The sequence below is a fragment of the Musca domestica genome, unplaced genomic scaffold, assembly GCF_030504385.1.
Source record: "Musca domestica strain aabys unplaced genomic scaffold, Musca_domestica.polishedcontigs.V.1.1 27, whole genome shotgun sequence".
Classification (NCBI taxonomy): domain Eukaryota; kingdom Metazoa; phylum Arthropoda; class Insecta; order Diptera; family Muscidae; genus Musca; species Musca domestica.
In genome coordinates, this window is record NW_026712286.1 from 1,995,426 (window position 1) to 2,014,110 (window position 18,685).

Consider the following 18,685-nt stretch of genomic DNA (forward strand, 5'->3'; position numbering starts at 1 on the left):
GTTATTCACAAAATGCATACAAAACATGACAACAATTTGTTGTAATTTTTATATAAACCAGCCGAACCTACCAGAAATATGAACAGTTCTCCGAAGTTCTGGAGCATAATTTGATAATAAAAAACATTTTCTTATTTGTATTGCTGCCCGACTAAATACCATGAAAACGAAAGAAAAAACGTACAAGTGCTGCCAAGTTACATGAGTAAATCTTATATGATTTGTGCGCCATCTGCTGCCAAAATCACTAGATGCATTAGACGGAAGAAGCCAATTGTCAAAATATATATTATTTATATTTATTTTATAACAAGAAAGTATTAAAATGGCAATAAATTAATTTAAACAGTTGGAATGACATGTGCAACGGAAGAAAACAATGTACAATATTCTATTTTTTACACATTACCGCTGGTCGTTTGTCGAAATACATTATTGAGATTTTGAGTATAAAAGTAAATTTCCAAAAAATTCTCAATAAAGTATTATGTTGTAGGTCCTGGGGATGGATTCTTGTTCTATGAAAATATGAAATGAAAAATATTTCCTTTATAAAATTTTTCGTTTGAAATTTCTTCCCTTTATAAAAGTTTTGATTTCACATTTTCATAGAACAAGAATTGAGGCCCTGGAATACAAGTTAAAAAAACTCCCCGTTTAATTGCAATAAAACATAAATTGTCTTATTTTATTTCGTAGACTACCTAATATATAGACATAAGTCATACGCCATGGATCCACGCTTTCAATTTGTTGTTGACATATCGATAGTCTTCTTTTTGCAATTTTCACTACGCATAAGAGTTGCCACCGATTTAAATCGATTAATCCAATGTCGACTTACATATCCCTACTCTCAGTCGTCAAATAGAGAAATCAGAAAACAAATGTAAATTTCTCTTGTGCTCTTTACACAGAACGCAGCCGATGCGTATTTACGGTCGGCGGCGGCTATAAGTCAACTAAAGCGGTGAGGGATCGTCGACTAAGCCCATATACTCACAACGCCTGCAAACAGTCATCATAACTAAGGCGTGTTAGTTTTGTTTTTATATTGTATGAACACAAATTTGAGATTTACTCCAGAAATGTAAAAATATTACACCGATAACCCATGACATTTAGTAAAAGCCGTTGGAAATCGCTTACATCGGCGACGGCTCAATCAGACCAAACTAGTCGGCGGCAGTTACGCGCCGTCTCCAAATCAGTCGGCTTCGGTGTCTTGATCTTTACGGGATGCTTGTTTTTTATTTTTTATTTGCACAAAAAAAGTCGTCAAGCAGGCACGGACTGCCGGACTGCGCCCGAAAAAGTTAAATTTCTTTGGATGATATAGAATTTTTTTTATTTGAAGTGCAGTGAGAAGAATGTGTACATACCGAAAAATAAATAATTAAAACAAATAAGCTGCAATGAAAGTGAAATGAAACGAGAAAACAGCAAATGAAAATCAAAATCCTGCATTATAAAGGAAAAAATCAATCCGTGTGTATAATAAGAGAAAAGAAAATACAAAAAAGACGGGCAAAAGCAGTAGCAAGCACAGAAGCAATTTGTTGTTTGTGGAAGAATAAGTAAATTAATAGTGGTGTAGCAACAAAACAAATGGCAAAAAAGCAATAATAAAGTTGCGTTAAAAAAAAGAAAAGAAAAAGATGCCAAAGCAATACAATTCTTTAGTAGTGAGCCAGGCAGCCAGCCAGTCGTCCATTGGCTTATAATTAATTGAAATTGATGCGAAATGTTACTGTGTGCTTTTTTGTTTATATTCTAATTAATAACGTTGATGATTTTTTAACATCACCAACTGAAGCAGCAATAGCAACATAACATCATTGCTAAGGAGGCAGGCAACTTATGCGCGACTAGAAGAAGCAGCAACAGCAAGGCGTCGACGGCGGAGCAGCATCAAAATTAAATACATACTTCTTGTTGGGTCCAAGAAAACAGACGGAAAACGAAAAACACCAGCTAAACAGACTGGCTGCTGCTGATTTTTTTTGTGAAAAATGAAGAAAATGTGGTGTGAAAAAAGAAATGTGCTTTTGTGTGTATATTTATAAAAAAATAGCAACAACATTGCCCCAGTGAAAGAGAAAATAGCATTCCAAGAATAAGAGGTTTCAAGAAACAAAACAAAAATAAGAAATTAATTTTTTTTACCAGGAAAATTCTCCTAAAACGTAATCGCGAAATTAATTTTTTTTTACCAGGAAAATTCTCCTAAAACGTAATCGGGTTTTTTTTCGAAATACAGACAATCGATCTTTGTTTCAATGGTCTGGTATTTATTCTAAGTAAATGATAATAGTTTGATAACCAAAATTCCAAGGCATTTGCGAAACGAAGAATAGAACGACGTCGACGACTACGTGCCACACATTGTTCCTTTATTTTGTTGCAACGAAAACGACAAAAAGTTTTGACAGAAAACCAGCCACAGCCCATAATAAACAAAAACAACAACCACAACAACACAAACACTAACATCATGTCCAGCTGGGCCGAACGGGTTCATCGTCGTGCTGCCGACTTCAGCAGTGTGGTAACATCATGTGGCCATCCAGGTTCATCGGCTCCCACATATCCCTATCGCATGGAAAAAGTTAAGTTTGGTGTACCCCTCGACGAGGTGTGCAAAAATGATAACATTCCAGGACCACTATTGGTCCTCATATTGAAACTGAACAAGGAATCACCGAATCGCCGTGATGTCTTTCGGGCGCCCGGCCATCAGGGTGCCATGAAGAAACTGATACATTTCCTCCAGTCCGGACGCCTGGTCAATGTGGACAACTATTCGGTGTACACCATAGCCAGTGTCCTGAAGAAGTTCCTGCGAAAAATACCCAATGGAATATTTGGTCGTTCGGGCGAAAATGAACTGTTTGCCATTATTGAGCTAAGCAATGAGGCAGAACAAAATGAACGTTTACACAAGTAAGTTGAAAAATATTAGTGGGTGTTTTTGTTTGATTTATTATTAAGGTATTTCTGGAAATTGTAGGTCCCTGGGAAGTCCCGTGATATAAGGGAAATATTGGCGTTTCTGACAAAAATGTTGTTTGGTTTTTTGATTGTGTCTCAAGTCTTCGCAATAATTTTTGAAAATATTTCTGAGTATCTTTGCATGATTCTTTGATATAAGAGGACCCCATTGAATGGTTTAGAGTTATATGCGTGGGAACATTATATATACGTCAAACAGTACCAAAAATGTCTGAAAATTATAATTTTTATTTGGACGAAATGATATTGAGCTGTGACCTTCAAGACTCCGTTGCAAATCATAGAACAAATTGTACAGGGCATACCTAGTACGGATTGCTCTTGTTGCAGCAGAAGAGACTAAACTTTCAATGCCTTGAGATCATTGCAGCAGTAAGAATCGATTTTGATTCTATGGACTAATTTGCTCTTGAACTCTGAACATTGTTGAACATGTCACATAGAAAAGTTGAATGCTTTCCAATAGGTTATGATCTACAACGTTTTCGATATGGGTTCCTGGATATGTACGAGTCTTATCACATTCTGTGACAGCTTTAGGGTTACTACAGTAGCAGGAACTTCTTGATATAGTAATTTGAAATTGTAATTGAGTAGCTTTCTAAAATGGAAAGCCTATCGGAACCATCCACATTTACTAGTTGTGGCAAAAAAGCTCGCTTCTATACAGATCCGCTTTGATGAACTAAATTGAGATACAGGCTCTCTATAAAATAAAAAAACGTCTTCATTGTTTACCTGGTACGAATACGAATTTACCAATCACTAACTAAGTTGTTCATTGGAAATTCATAGTCCAACCGTAGTGAAGGATTTTCCAAATGTTCTGTATTATAACTACCTGATCCTTGACCCCATATTGGGTTTTTGACATTTTACGATTATATTAAGTGAAGGGAGAACACCATAATGAAAATAGGAAATACTTTAATACAAACAATCAAGCACCATAAAAAATGTCGTGAAAGTACATCGAAAGATTGTCATTGTGATGGAAAAACCTCAGTACACAGACAAAATATTTGTTTACGTTTTCATGAGTTAAAATTACAATTGCGAACAATTTGGCAATATGGGTAAGATCAGCTAGTCTTATCTTTTGGTCTTATGGATGGGCCATGCAACTAATGAAATGGGAAGCCCTTGGTACGGGGTGAGATAAAAAAAACTGCAACAAAGTCAAACGCCATCACATTTACATGTTTTTTAATTTCATTGAATGAAAGCAAAAAATGTCGGAAATGGCATCAAATTTCAGAATAAGTTTAGATTTGTTCGAATTGGTCACCTTTGGCACCAATTATGGCATTCAAACGGCCAATGAAACCGTCACACGCTGTCCGACTGTTACTCTGCGGTATTTTGGCCCATTTCCGGCGAAGCGCTTTCTTGAGGTGATCGACACTTTGGTATTTTTTAGAGCTAACCTTGCTTTCCAAAATACTCCAGACACAATAGTCCAACTGATTGGTATCCGGAAATTTTGGTGGCCATTGTGCGCTGAAAATGAAGCGAGGAACCTCATTTTGTAACCATTCTGGGGTGTCGCGTTCTGAGTCCCGTTGGAATGTCCAAGGTCTGCGGCCAATGACAAGGCTTTAATACACCCTCCAGAATATTTTTGAGATAATATTCGGCTTTTATTCTGATGGCACGCTCAATAAATACGAGCAGAGAGGGACCATCGGCTCTTATGGCGGCCCATACCATCACCATGGCCGTCGCTTGAGTTCTGGTGGCCAACCGAAGGTGCACATTTTCAGCTGATCTCTTTGGCAAGTAAACACGATCATTTTGTTTGTTTACAAACTGCTGGACAACTAATGTTTTCTTATCGGAGATCGGAGTACACCAAATTTGGCAGTTCACCACTTTCGGCCAAGCGAAGCAACTATTTAGCTCTTTTCGGTCTATTTTCTTTCTTAACAATTTTAACAGCTGTCGGAAATGACAGCAGGCTGAAGTTGGTTGCAGTTTTTTCATCTCACCCTGTAAAAGTGGACTTGTAACAAAAAATGTACAGGGGAAGAAGTTGTCTGCCAATAACTCTAACCACAAATTAAAGCTAATTTGGTAATAAATTGACTTACGAACCCACAGAAATGTGCCCAAGTATGCATTCTAGCTTGCATTTTTGATTATACTTTTAGTGTACCTTCAAAAGGGAGATTTAATAGTTTTCCTTTTCTTCGAGAAACAGCAATGCACTCTAAGTTGTCTTCGCAAATATAATATGACATTTCTCACAGAGAAAACCCCGTGATGCATTTCTAAATAAACCATTTGCTTTTTAAATTTTGGAAAAATGAAATATATTTCGGCAATTCCAAACAAAAATAACCTCCCAGAGTTATCAAATGCCTTCACATGGCGAAGAAAAACAATCTAGAGCGGAAATACAGTAACATAGTTACTATCTAGCAGCTATTGTTTTCCTTGTTTTTGTTCCATTTAACTAAATGTGTGTGTGTTTGTGTCTACAATTGGCAAATGTGCAAATATATACCTACAACACGGTATATCTACCTACTAAAGAATATCACTTATAACAACAACAACAACAACCACAACAAGAGCAATGAAGAAAAACAAATACAAGTTTGCACTCATAGCCAGCCACACAAATAAAACCCAACAAGCCAGAAAAACTGGAAAATTGTAATGGTCGCGCTTCTAGTTTTATGTCTGTTTTTTTTTTTTTTTTCTGTTTCTGTTTTCGGTTTTTAGTATTTTACTTTTCGAGGACACATCATCTGCAGCATAGACGAGTGCGCGCGCTCTCACCAAAAAACAAAAACAACAACAAAACAAAAATCATAAGATAGAGAAGACACGTAGGCGCGCTCTTAAGGCTTATGCTGCTGACTGGCTGGTTGGTTGGCTGTCTGTCTGATGTTGCCACTACCACCACCGGCTGTGACTAGTTGGATGTTTTGTTTCTTCTACCATCGCTTCGTCTTCGTCTTCATCATCATCATCTTCATCTCTAATGTGTCGCCATGGTACATATGGTTTGGTTTTTGGTTTGGAAAATTGAAATTGGCATATGGTGACTGCTCTGCAGTACGTATAATCGACAGACAGTCAAACCAGCCAGCCATCCAGCCAGCCACTAGATACCAATAGTACGTTTGTATGTCTATAATAATGGTTTAAAGTCAAGTTGGTAATACTTTCAAAAACAAAAACAAAACCAAAAAGCATTTAATGATGAACAAGAAAATCAATCGTCAACTTTCACATTTTGAAATAATAGTTTAGAGTTTTGTGTTGCTTGTTGTTATCCTCGCGCAAAACAACTTTCCACTTGTTTAGAAAACTTTTGGCAGATATTTTTTTTGGGGCGAAATGCAGCTCTAAAAGAGTTAATGAAATGGAATTCTATGGGAAAATTATATTTCTGAATAATGTAACTAGAGTCCATAGCTACAGGGTGAGATGAAAAAAACTGCAACCAACTTCAGACTGTCATTTCTAAGCAACTCGTCCGACAGCTGTTAAAATTATACCAGTGACAGCTCATTATATGGTTTACAAGCGGACAAAAGCATTTTGGTCAGAAATTTCCAAAAAAAGTTATTCGTGATGGAATTTAAGCTGTAACGAAACCACAAGTGGCTTCTTTACAGCACTCCAGCATTTAAATGTGAATAAATCTTTTGTGTCTCGCACCATCGCTCGTTACCGTGATACAGGTAGCGTAGCCCGACGATAAGGAAGTGGACCGAAAAAAACATCAACATCAGCAGAAATGGTTCGAAAAGTAAAGAAGCGACTTAATCGAAACCCGCGTCGCAGTGGCCGAAAAATGGCTCGTGAGCTGAACATATTGCAATATTCCATTCGCCAAATATTGAAAAATGAGCTCGGGGTAAAGCCATTGAAATTCCAAAAGTGCAAGAACTTACACCGCAACAGAAAGAAAATGGACTCAAAAGAGCTAAAGAGTTGCTTCCCTTGGCCGAAAGTGGTGAACTGCCGAATTTCTCTGTCCAGCAGTTTGTAAACAAACAAAACGGCTCGTGTTTACTTGCCAAAGAGATCAGCTAAAAATGCGCACCTTTGGTTGGCCACCAGAACTCAAGCGACGGTGGCCATAGTGATGGTGTGGGCCTCCATAACAGCAGATGGTCGCTCTCCGCTCCTATTAATCGTCCGTGGCATAATAATAAATGCCAAATATTACGAAAATATTCTGGAGGTTGTATTAAAGCCTTGGGCACGCAAACGTTGTGGCCGCAGACCCTGGACATTTCAACAGGACTCAGCACGCGCCACCCAAAACATGTTACAAAATGAGGTTCCTCGCTTCATTTCCATCCCACAATGGCCACCAAAATCTCCAGATACCAATTCGTTGGGCTATTGTGTCTGGCGTATTTTGGAAATCAAGGTTGGCACTAAAAAATACCAAATTGTCGATCACCTCAAGCAAGCGCTTCGCCGGGAATGGGCCAAAATACCGCATAGCAACATTAGGGCAGCGTGTAAGGGTTTCATTAGCCCTTTGAAGGCCACAATTCGTGCCAAAGGTGACCAATTCGAACAAATCTAAACTTATTCTAAAATTTGATGCTATTTCCGACATTGTTTGATTTCATTCAATAAAATTAAAAAACATGTAAAAATTATGGCGTTTGATTTTGTTGCAGTTTTTTTATCTCACCCTGTATGTAACTGTGAGTGGTGAGCGCAGATGATGCCCAAAAATGCAAGAGCTTGACTTGCATGACATGTGGTCTCAACAAGACGGTGCTACAGAACTATAGCGATGCTGCATATTTCAGACATTTTCAAGCTCCTGGCTACATCCTCCTGCTAAATTGATTAATTGATGAATTGATTAATCACCAGGAGAGAAGTCAATGAATAAGAATAAACTGATAGCTTGTAGTAATAATGTTTTTTCCACCCTGAATTTGAAAATTACAATAAATATTCTAAATAAATAAAGTGATTAAAAACAAAAACAAAACAAATTTTCTTCACTATCAGATGGCAGTGGCGGCGTTATCATTTTGTTTGTCAAATTAATACTTACAATTAAATAGCTAATTGCTAATAACTAGCATGGCGCAATTCATAATAATTTCCACTGATATTATTGACTTTTGTTTATCAACATTTAGCAGATGGTTTAATTATAATGTCGTCACAGTTTTATGGCACGTCAAATAGATTAATGGAGCTGATTGTATTTATTTTAATAAAAATTAAAAAAGAAAAAAAAAACAATTGTCCCATAAGGTCTAAAATCAAAAGTATGTTCCTCAGCCTCTGTGGTAGTATTTCAGGGCAACACACATCAATTATCTCCCCAAGAAATCCACTTGATAGAAAACGTTCCTCAGAGAATTTTTCATTTAAAATTTCGCAATATAAAATTTATATCATTGCCTCATCATGTTGCTTGCTGCTGGCTGTGGATGTGACCCACGGAAGAATGCATTTCTTTGTTTCTTGGAGTTATTTTGGAATGATTGGCATTTTGTTGAGTTAGTTTGCCACTTATGTTGCCTCACAGGCAACAGCAGCAGGGTGGTGGAGTGAAGTGATGTGATTTGTTTGCATTTAGCCCTTTTCTTTGGTTTGAGGAAAATTTCATATATTCTCCTGCATGCCAGTGTATTTGTAAATACCCATGGTTGGATATGGGGAAAAGTTCAACCACTTTGCTTGTGGTTGTTGCTGGGTTCATTCATGCACTCCATTAGGGCGTCATCGTCATTGCCATCATTCATGGCTTTTCCACACAGGCGGCTTTGTAATCGAATGAATGAGACCTACATTTTGTGGTCATTAAACAACAAATGTGGAAAAAGACATAAAATTTTATGGTCGTCGTCTCATTTTAGTCAAAGCGAAGAGGGAATCCATTGTTTTCAATATGTACAAGTAGCCAGCCAGCTAGAGGTATTAATAAATCCAATAAAAAAGAAACGTGAATGCTTCCATAATTTCATTTATTTTCGAGCTTGTTGCTAGGAAATTAAAAAGCACAAAAAATAATAATAATTAAACATGTGTGTACACAAACATCTATGCAAATTAGATTTTCAAAATCAAAAAAAATCTGGATTTCTTTAGTTTAAAAAAAAAAATAATAATAATGACTATCCATTCGCACACACACATACACGCCAAAAGAGAAATTGAATAATGTTTGTTCATTTGTATTGAAATGAAAACAAACATGTTTCAATGGTTCTCTTGAATTCTGGCAAATTTCCCCATTCATTTTCTTTTTCGAAAAAGTCTATTTTTTTCCTCCCCAAAACCCACGTGCATTCATTCATTCATTGGAATTTTTAGCCAAATGCCTACTTTTTTTAATAACAGCATAATTACGTTGAACAGCTACCTGTCACAACAATTTCCTGCCTTGGTTCTCATTGCATTTTAATGAGTTATAAATATTCTCAGAGAATCTAACTCGTCTCACCATGAAAGTGAGAATATTTCTATTTGGCTGTTTGTGGTGGTCATGTCTCTGTTTATTTGTTTGTGTGTTGGTGTGGCGTTCTTGTTTTGTTTTTATGCCATTCCATTCCTATTCTTCCATTCATACAATATTAGATAATTATCGACAAAACCACTTTCGCAAAATGATGGCAATAAAATATTTGTTAATTACAAACGGTTCTGCTCTAATTGAGATTAACGTTTACGAAACCGAGAAACTCATCGCACACAGACACAAACACACACACACGACGCACGTAAAACATATCACCATGCCTACAAAACAACAACCAGATTTCGAATGCAAAACAGCAAAAAAATGCAATGGACAGACAGACAGGCAAACGTAAGTCAGTCCAGACATATCGAATATTGAATCGAATGAATTTTATACGCGTGAATAAACGTATAATATTTTTTCTCGATTTTTTTACCTTGCGTTTTTTGTTTCTTCGTTTGTTCGTTGTGCAAAACAAAAAACATTACAACGAAACAAATAAATAAACGAAATGCAATCGCATGGTATGAGTGAGGGCAACAACATTGCATTGTCTAAACACAGAGAAGAGAATTGCAACAGTTACATTTGTTCACTCACTGAGAATGAAGATGAGCTGGGGGGTGAGAGTTCTTGGCCAACATAGCATAAATTTGCACAAGGTCTTGATTTCTCTTAAATATTTCCAAGAATGTATTTGGTGTGTATTAATTATTATTTCAAAATTAATTAAATATAGTAACATAATATTTTGTTAATATTTTTTTATTTTGTTAATATTTAATTTAATATTTTGTTATTGCAAAATGGTCAGGCTTAATTCCATTATTTTTGTTTTTATTTATATAACAAGTAAAAAAAAAATTAAAAAAACTGTAAGTACGGCCGGGCCGAACTTTGAATACCCTCCACCATTTGGAACGAATTTGGCAATTCTCAAAAACAATAAAATCCGTTAAAAAGTCTGTTAAAATCTTAAAAATGCCGAATGTAGCTGTTATATTAGGCATAGGTAACATTTGTCATAAGCCATTACAATATTCAAGGTACCGTTATATGGGGGCTATATGAAAACGTGGACCTACACTGGTGGCCAAAACTAAAGCAACTGAAATTACAAGGAGAATGAATGCCCTGTAACTTCTTTAAAAAGTAAGGAAATGACAAAGTTTTTCTTGTTTTAAATTAGGTACCTTATTCACTTTTTAAAAACCTGAAACAAAAAACCAAAATTCCTTTTTATATAAAAAATAATGTATGCTAAAGTCAATTACCCCGATTTTGGCTTGGACAAAACTAAAGCAACTCTGTTGTACATTCATATAACTGCTGCAATTTCAGTTGTTTTTACTGTTATATTTATCGCTTTTTGCTTCCTTCGACAATTTCGCTTGTCATAAATCCTTTTTGAGAAATTTTATACAACAGTATGTGTTTTTCTTTTCGTTTTTTAAGTACCACCCAAAAAAATTTTAAAAATGGCTAGAAGCAAATACAGTACCTGAATAAAACAGCAAATTATCAGTGACTATCAAAACAACATATCACAGAAAATGATTTCCGAGAAATATTTCATAAATATTTATGTGATTTCATAATTATTTCTGTATACTAAGTCGGTTTTTTGAAACTGGATCAGTAGTAACAGTCTATAACGGATGAAGGCCGTGAAAAACTTCAGCCCGTACTGATCCACAAATTGTGAGAGAAATAAAAAACAACTATTTAAGAGTTCAACTGGATTGGTGAGAGAGCAATAATTGGAAATAAGCTCGAGATTAGTGCGCAGACTAGTAGTGGCAGCTGGTCCGCATGTCCGTAAGACATCAAAAAAGCCATTTATATCTGAAAAAATCAAAAAGGCTTTCGGAAACGATAATATTAGGTGGAATCAAGGTCAATGGAAAAACATTATTTCTGGAATGAGTATACGTTTAATATTAAAGGCTCAGGCGTGAAAAATTTTGCGGTGAGAAGACCAAAAAATGAAGGACTTAAGCCGCAGTGTTGCAAAGGTACAGTGAAGCATGAGGGAGGGTCAAAAATGGCGTAACGCTGTTTTTCTTTCTATGGACTTGGGTCTATCCATGAAAGAAAGGAAGTTATGGATCGGTTTGTTTACAAAGATGTGTTGGACATCACGTTGTTCCCTTACGCTGAGTAAAATATTCGGCACATTTGGGTGTTTCAGCATGACAATGATCCCAAACTTGCATCAAAACATGTCAAATATTTGTTGCGGGAGTCAAAAATCGATATTTTGTCATGGCCGGCACAATCACCTGACCTAAACTCCAGAGACAACCTATGGATTATCGTAGATAGGAAGATCAAGCGAGATTCGGAAACAAATAAGCACAAAATTTTCTAAATAATTCGGGGTGCCTGGAAAAGCGTACCCAAGGATCAAATTGAGCGTGTTATAGGTTCAATGCCTCGTAGGTGTGCAGCTGCTATCAAAAATAATGGATGCTATCGACTATTAGCCAAAATTTAATTATTTTAAAATAAAAAATCAAAAAGTTGCTTTAGTTTTGACCAAGCAAAAAATTGGGTAATTTTAGTTTTCCATATATTATTTTTCGTTCAAAATTATTTTTGTATATTTATTTTTAGTTTCTTAAAATTGAATTAAAGACCTCATTTAAAACTGGAAAAATAGTTACGATTTTTTTATTTTTGTAAAAGTTACAGGACATTTATTGTCTTTGCGATTTTAGTTGCTTTAGTTTTGGCCACCAGTGTACATGGCCCATTTACGAACTTAACCTGCCTACTGGCAAAATAGACATGTGTGCAAAATTTTAGCCTTCTATCTCAATTCATTTGAAAGATAGCGTGATTACAACAGACAGACGGATAGACAGTCAGACAGACGGACATCGCTAAATCGACTTAGAATTTTACGCTGATCAAGAATATATATACCTTGTTGGGTCTGACACGAGTATTTTGAGGAGTTACAAACGGAATGACAAAATTAATACACCCTCCTGGAGGGTATAATAGAGTCTTACAAGTTTGTACCAAATCGATTAAGATATATGTATCCATTGCTCTCATATAAGGTTTATCAGATTTAATATTACTGCCGTTTCAAATTCATAATATGCATTACAATAAAATAAAAAATAATAGCTCAAGAATCTCCCTCTATAAATGCAAATCATCACAGGACCTCCGAAATGGTACAGTTTTAAACTCTTTGTACGTTTAGTTCGAAGATATTAATATTTTTCTCTTAAGCTTCCCGAAATGGGGTTGAATGGCATTTCCTAGGCGTAGTCAGATCTCATAAGTCCTCCGTCTCGAATTCGAGTAAAAAGAGGAACTCGAGTATTTTTCCGAGTAAAAAGAAATAAAACTCAAGTATACTCTATTTTTCTATGACATTGGAGTAAGAGTGAGAGTGCTTTGCTTGTTTTCGAGCGGGAGTAAAATCCTCTCGAAATTTACATTTCGTACCAACATCGCACCATATCCACCCATTCAATTACCTTACTAATCACACCTTTTTCCAAGAAATTGAACTGAAACCCTACAAATACAACTATTATTATTTTCAAAATGTTTTCAACACAACTGATTTATCATTTGTATTAAATGTAATGCAATTAACCGCAATTATGCCAGGCCCTAGACAAAAGCGAGAGAATTTGGAAAACATTTTACCACCACGCATATTTTGTGCTTGTTGTTTTGAATTTTATTTTCCTCTTTTTTCATACTTTTTAACCTACTTGTCCATAGGTACATGATGATGATGGTGGTTATAGTTATACCATGCATGTGTTATGCTGCTGATGATGATGACACGCATTTATGCGATTTACCTAAAATTATAATGGCAGTCGTCGTGGCCGTGCTACGTTTCTGCTGTTGTTTTATATATTTTTTAATTCATTTTACTTACGTGGTGAGGAGGACGATTATTACGACCGACTGCTGCTGACTTACCCCAGCAGCGTACATATGGTACGTTATGCCCAACGAAGCATTTAAAAAACATTAAAAAATGTAATGGGCATAAAAGAAAGTAAGACACACAGTGGTATGAACCACAAACGCAATTCTTGCTCTCTTTACCGCCACAAAAAAAGAAACAAAAATTATTCTAAAATGTTGCTACCTATTTACATTTTAATAATCTAACCGATTAGCATAAAATATTTATAAAAAGAAAAGACAGTTTATTTGTTGCACGTTTTTCATGTATCTACAGGGGCTGTGTTTGACAGCATGTTTGTTGCTGTTGTTGTTTTGGTTTATCAATTCGGCAACGGCTCTTTTTTGTTGGTGTTTTTGGCCTCATGACCTATATAAAATGTCGTCGTGCCGCCATCATCTTCCTCCCCAACACAAGAGAATGGAGTCTGTCAAAGAGTAATCATTGGAGAGCAAGAGAGAACATTGCTATATTGAGGGAGGAATAGAGAGTAACATTGAATTTTGTTGCTTGGCCTCTGCCTCAAAACAAAATATGATAGATGTCCATAGTTGTTGTTTTATTTTCTTGTCATCCCAAAGAAAAAGCGATCCAGGGCAGGGCGGTAATTTAAACTCAGGAATTGTATAAATTTATTAAATTAATTTTCCACACAACTCATGTTTAATCATTTTTTTGCTACGGTCAACTGTTTTATTGTTGCTTCGTCATCCCAAGTATTTGTCATCCCCTAGGGTCGCTGGAAAAAAAACATTAATTAAGAACATTTGTTCATATACATATGTATTTGCAAAATAATAACTAATGTTTTTTCGATTTGTGGACAGTTGTTTTACCAACTGAGTTTTGTTTTCGAAAGTTAATATGTAACGAGTAGCCTAGAAATAAAATAAAACAATTATTGAAAAAAGTTAAACAGAAACAGATGTTCCAACTTTAAAACACATTTTAACAATCTTTGATTTGTGACAAACCTACAAGATTTGAAATTCCTTCAATGCAAAAGAAAATAGGTTCGGCCGAATCGCTTTAATCATCAAATAAGCTATTGTGCAATTTTTATTTGAAGAAATTACGGAAACACCTATTGTCTTAAGCCCCAACAGCAACAGCAACAACAATGCAGTGTAGTAAATTTGACAATAAAAGTGGTTTTTGACATTATTATTGTTTTGTTAATTTTGTGCATTCACGTTTTTTTCATATATGGATCTCATACTGACTGACTGGCTGCATGCAAGTGATGGAGATATGTGTATGTGTGTAAACGTTATTCGCTTTTTATTAATTGACGATTAAAAGCTGTGTCTGTGTGTGTGTGTGTGTGTCGTTAAGCGTAATAATATTTCTACAGAAAGCGGTGAGGCGACGACGACACGACGCACTTTATGACGAATGTTATGACGATTTACGGCGGCGGATACGCCAACTGACAAACACTACTCAACTGACTGCGCTGCAGTCATGATGAAATGATTTATTGACATAAATTTTTTTAATTGTTACAATTAATTGATAAAAGCACACACACACGCACAAGTAGAGAAAACCTTTTTATAGAGGCTTAGTGTGCGCTCGTTTGCCAGTGTGACAAATGTCAGCCATGTCGAAATTGCCAATGGGTAAGCCTATTAATTGCGTTTCTAGTTATGCTCATTATCTAAACCTAAAACGGGAGAGAAATCATATTTGTATGCGTATTAAATGCTCACTCTCTCTCTCCCCACCCCCTTCCATCACATAGGAATTGCTATTCCAGGTGTTGTCATAAATACTTATTTACCGTTATTGTGTACGTAAGTCATTCAGTTCAATCACCAATTTGAGTTCATTAATTAGCACTCATTCACGTTGCTTGCTCTTGCTCTCTCTCTATGCCAAAATTCAAAATGAGAAAATTACGTTGTTGTTTTTATTCCCTCCACCACGGCATGGAGGGTATATTAAGTTTGTCATTCCGTTTTTAACACCTCGTAATATACCTTTTAAGACCCGAAAAAGCATTTATTCTGATGCTACGATCGATTAATACGAGCGGAGAGCGACCATCGGCTGTTATGGCGGTCCACACCATCACCATGGCCGGCACTTGATTTCTGGTGCAAAACCCAAGCTGCACATTTTCAACTGCTGGACAACGGATGTTTTCTCATTGGAGAAAACCAAATTCGGCAGTTCACCACTTTCGGCCAAGCGAAGCAACTCTTTAGCTCTTTTGATTCTATTTTCTTTCACTGACTTTACCCCGAGCTCATTTCTCAATATTTGCCAAATGGAAAATTAGAAATGACAGCAGGCTGAAGTTGGTTGCAGTTTTTTTTATCTTACCCTGGATAGGTCCTCGTTTAGTTATAGCCCCCATATAAGTGTACCTCTCTTTATTCGGTATTTTGATGATTTTAGCGACACTGTTCACCGGAATCTTTTCAAATTTCGTATTTGCAGTTCGTAACGGCGTGTGACGGAAAATTGTTTTTGCAGGTCCATGTCTTCATATATATCCCCCTTATAACGGTGCCTCCATATCTTCGGCATTTTGATGACTGTAGCGACATTATTCACCGGAATCGTTTCAAATTTCGTATTTGCAGTTCGTAACGGGTATTACAGCGTGTGACGGATAATTGTCCGTGTGTTTGTTTAGCTCCCATATAACGGTACCTCCCTATATCCGGTATTTCGATCTTTTTAGCGACATTATTCACCGGAATTGTTTCAAATTTCGTATTTGTACTTCGTAATGGGTACTACAGCCTGTGACAGAAAACTGCGTATGCAGGCCAACGTCTTTGTATAGCCCCCATATTACAGTACCTCCCTATATTCGGTATTTTGATAATTTAAGCAACATTATTCACCGAAATTGTTTCACATTTCATATCTGAAGTTCGTAATGGGTACTAGAGCCTGTGACGGAAAATTGTCTTTGCAGGTCCACGTCTTCGTATAGACCCCAATATAATGGTAACTCTTCATATTCAGTATTTTAATGATTTTTAGCAGTAGTTTTCAAGGAGTTTTTTCTAATTTCTAAATGGTGGAGGGTATTTAAAGTCCGACCCGGCCGAACTTACTGCTTTTTTACTTTTTTTTTTTGTTATTACTGTTATTGCCTCCTGAGGAATTCGATTTGTTGTCAAATTGGATTTTTGAACTCGTTTATTATAATTCTCTCATTACTACAGGGGCAATATTACGAAACTTTTGGAAAACTTCCGTATGAATTCATTAAATGTCCGCACAATATTTTGTTGCGTTTCATTGCCCCGTTTGTAAACAACATATGCTGCTGCTTTGTAAAACAAGTTCGGTTGGATGTTGTTGTTATTTGCTTTACTGTCAATGAAAATGTTTCACTTCATTGTTGTCAAAAAAAAAAGAATTTTTGATTTGTAAAAGGTTAGCAGAAGATTTTGATATATCTTGGTGGAGTAGAAAATGTCCCCAATTGGAATCAAATTAAATATGGAAGATGGACTCAAACCTCTGTAAAACATTTTACTCTTTTTACCATGGTGTAATAAATAAGTCGTATGGAAGTGAATCCGCCATGGAAATTATGTCAATATAAAAAAATAGATCAAACCTTTAGGAAGATAGCAATCAAGGTACCTTCATTGTTTCTTACCCTTGCGGTCACTTTTATTCCGTTTTCTTTTTTCAATTTTTTTTTTTTTGATTTTCTCGAGACCATTTTAATCCGTCACTAGTTGCCCAGGTCCCAGGTTTGTGTGTGTGTGTTTGTAATTTATAAACAATCTAATATAAAATGTGTAAAGAAAAATAAACAAAATGTTTGTTTAAACAAAAACGTAAAAATAAAACAAGGAAAATGTGAAAACTACGTCACTAATGACCATTGAGAAAATACCGATGATGCTGGCCTGTGGTCGCTGCTGCTGCCGCCGCTGTCTCGGCTGCGTTAAATACGCACGTCGAAACAAAAACCAAAAGATATCTTTTTCATTTCATTTGCATATCAATTAATTTGAAAATCGAATAGAACGGTTCGGGTTGTGTTTTTTTTTCTTCGATTTTCAAAATAAAACGCTACAATTTAGCCCCCAGTCTCTCTCTCTCTAGGTGATGCTGCCGTTGTTTCGTGTATCTATTTGGGGCCAAAATTGTTTATTTTCGCTGGCTGGCAATACGTGGTTCATCCGTTTTAGTGGCTTGGCTGGCTGGATGGCTAGCTGCCTGTGTCTGCTGTCTTAATTTGTTTAGATTTACATGCGCGATGCGCGCAACGACGTCATCGCTTCTTCTTTTTTCGCTTCATATTTCTTTTTTTATTTTTTGGCTGCTGCTTTTATGGCTGTTTTTTCTCTTGAATGCTGGCTGTGCTGTGGACCTCAAAACTAGTGACGGCAAAGGTAGTGATGCTTTTCTTGTTTTCGTTGCTGTTGTTTTCGTTTGCTTAGAGATTAGCCTAAAATATGTTATTCGTTGATCAGCACCCACTGCCCATCGCCCGCCTTCACCTCCGACACATCCATCCATTCATTCATTCCGTTTTACATGTAAGGCCACTAAAATTTATGTTAAGCTTCAATGGATGAATGGAAAGCAAGGCAAGGCAAGGCAGGCAGGCAGGCGTTGTAGATAAACATGCCAAGTGATACACACAAGGATGCTGTCAAAATTTGTTTTATGAAACCAGGGAAACCTGTTGATTTTTTGTGGGGGCTTTCAAATGACACTCATGGCCGAGATTATAGCACAAGCAAGATATTTCTATTTAAATGGCAAATGTTGTATTTATTGGAAAGAAGGTTTTTTTTTTAAATATTCCGTATCCACCTTGGCGCCAAAAAAATAGGCGAAATATTACCCTTGTTTATATTCATCAATAGATGAAGCTTTGGGCAACATACATTTTAATTGGTAAAACGAGTAATAGAATGAAATCTTAAATCAAAGAAGTAAAAACCGGTCCGAACTTTGAAAACCCTCCAACATTTGGAACGAATTTGGCAATTTTCAAAAAAAAAAATTAAATTCGGTAAGAATTCTATTAAAATCTTAAAAATATGTGGACCTGCAAAGGAAACATTTGCCATAAGCCACTACAATATTCAAATGCGAAATTGGAAAAAAATCGATGAACAATGTAGTTAAAACCATCAAAATACCGAATATAGGGAGGTACCATTATATGGGGGCTATACCAAAATGTGGACCTACATGCACAGATAATTTTTTGTCATAGGCTGCAATATCCATTACGAACTTCAAATAAAAAATTTGAAACAATTCTGGTGAATAGT

The 18,685-nt window shown here is 36.1% G+C and overlaps 1 protein-coding gene across 7 annotated transcripts in view; it reads left to right on the top strand.

Annotated features, from left to right (window-relative positions):
- The first annotated feature begins 1,213 nt into the window (after positions 1-1,213).
- LOC101889804 (rho GTPase-activating protein 20) overlaps positions 1,214-18,685 on the top strand; it is a 37,824-nt gene continuing 20,352 nt past the window's right edge. Inside the window, exon 1 of one of the 7 annotated variants that reach the window (XM_020035695.2) lies at positions 1,214-2,943. In XM_020035695.2, coding sequence (XP_019891254.1) covers positions 2,495-2,943 — 449 coding nt within the window. In that variant the 5' untranslated portion in view covers positions 1,214-2,494. The remainder of the gene's footprint in view (positions 2,944-18,685) is intronic. The other 6 variants (XM_011292947.3, XM_059124036.1, XM_020035696.2 and 3 more) reach the window with 6 other exon arrangements.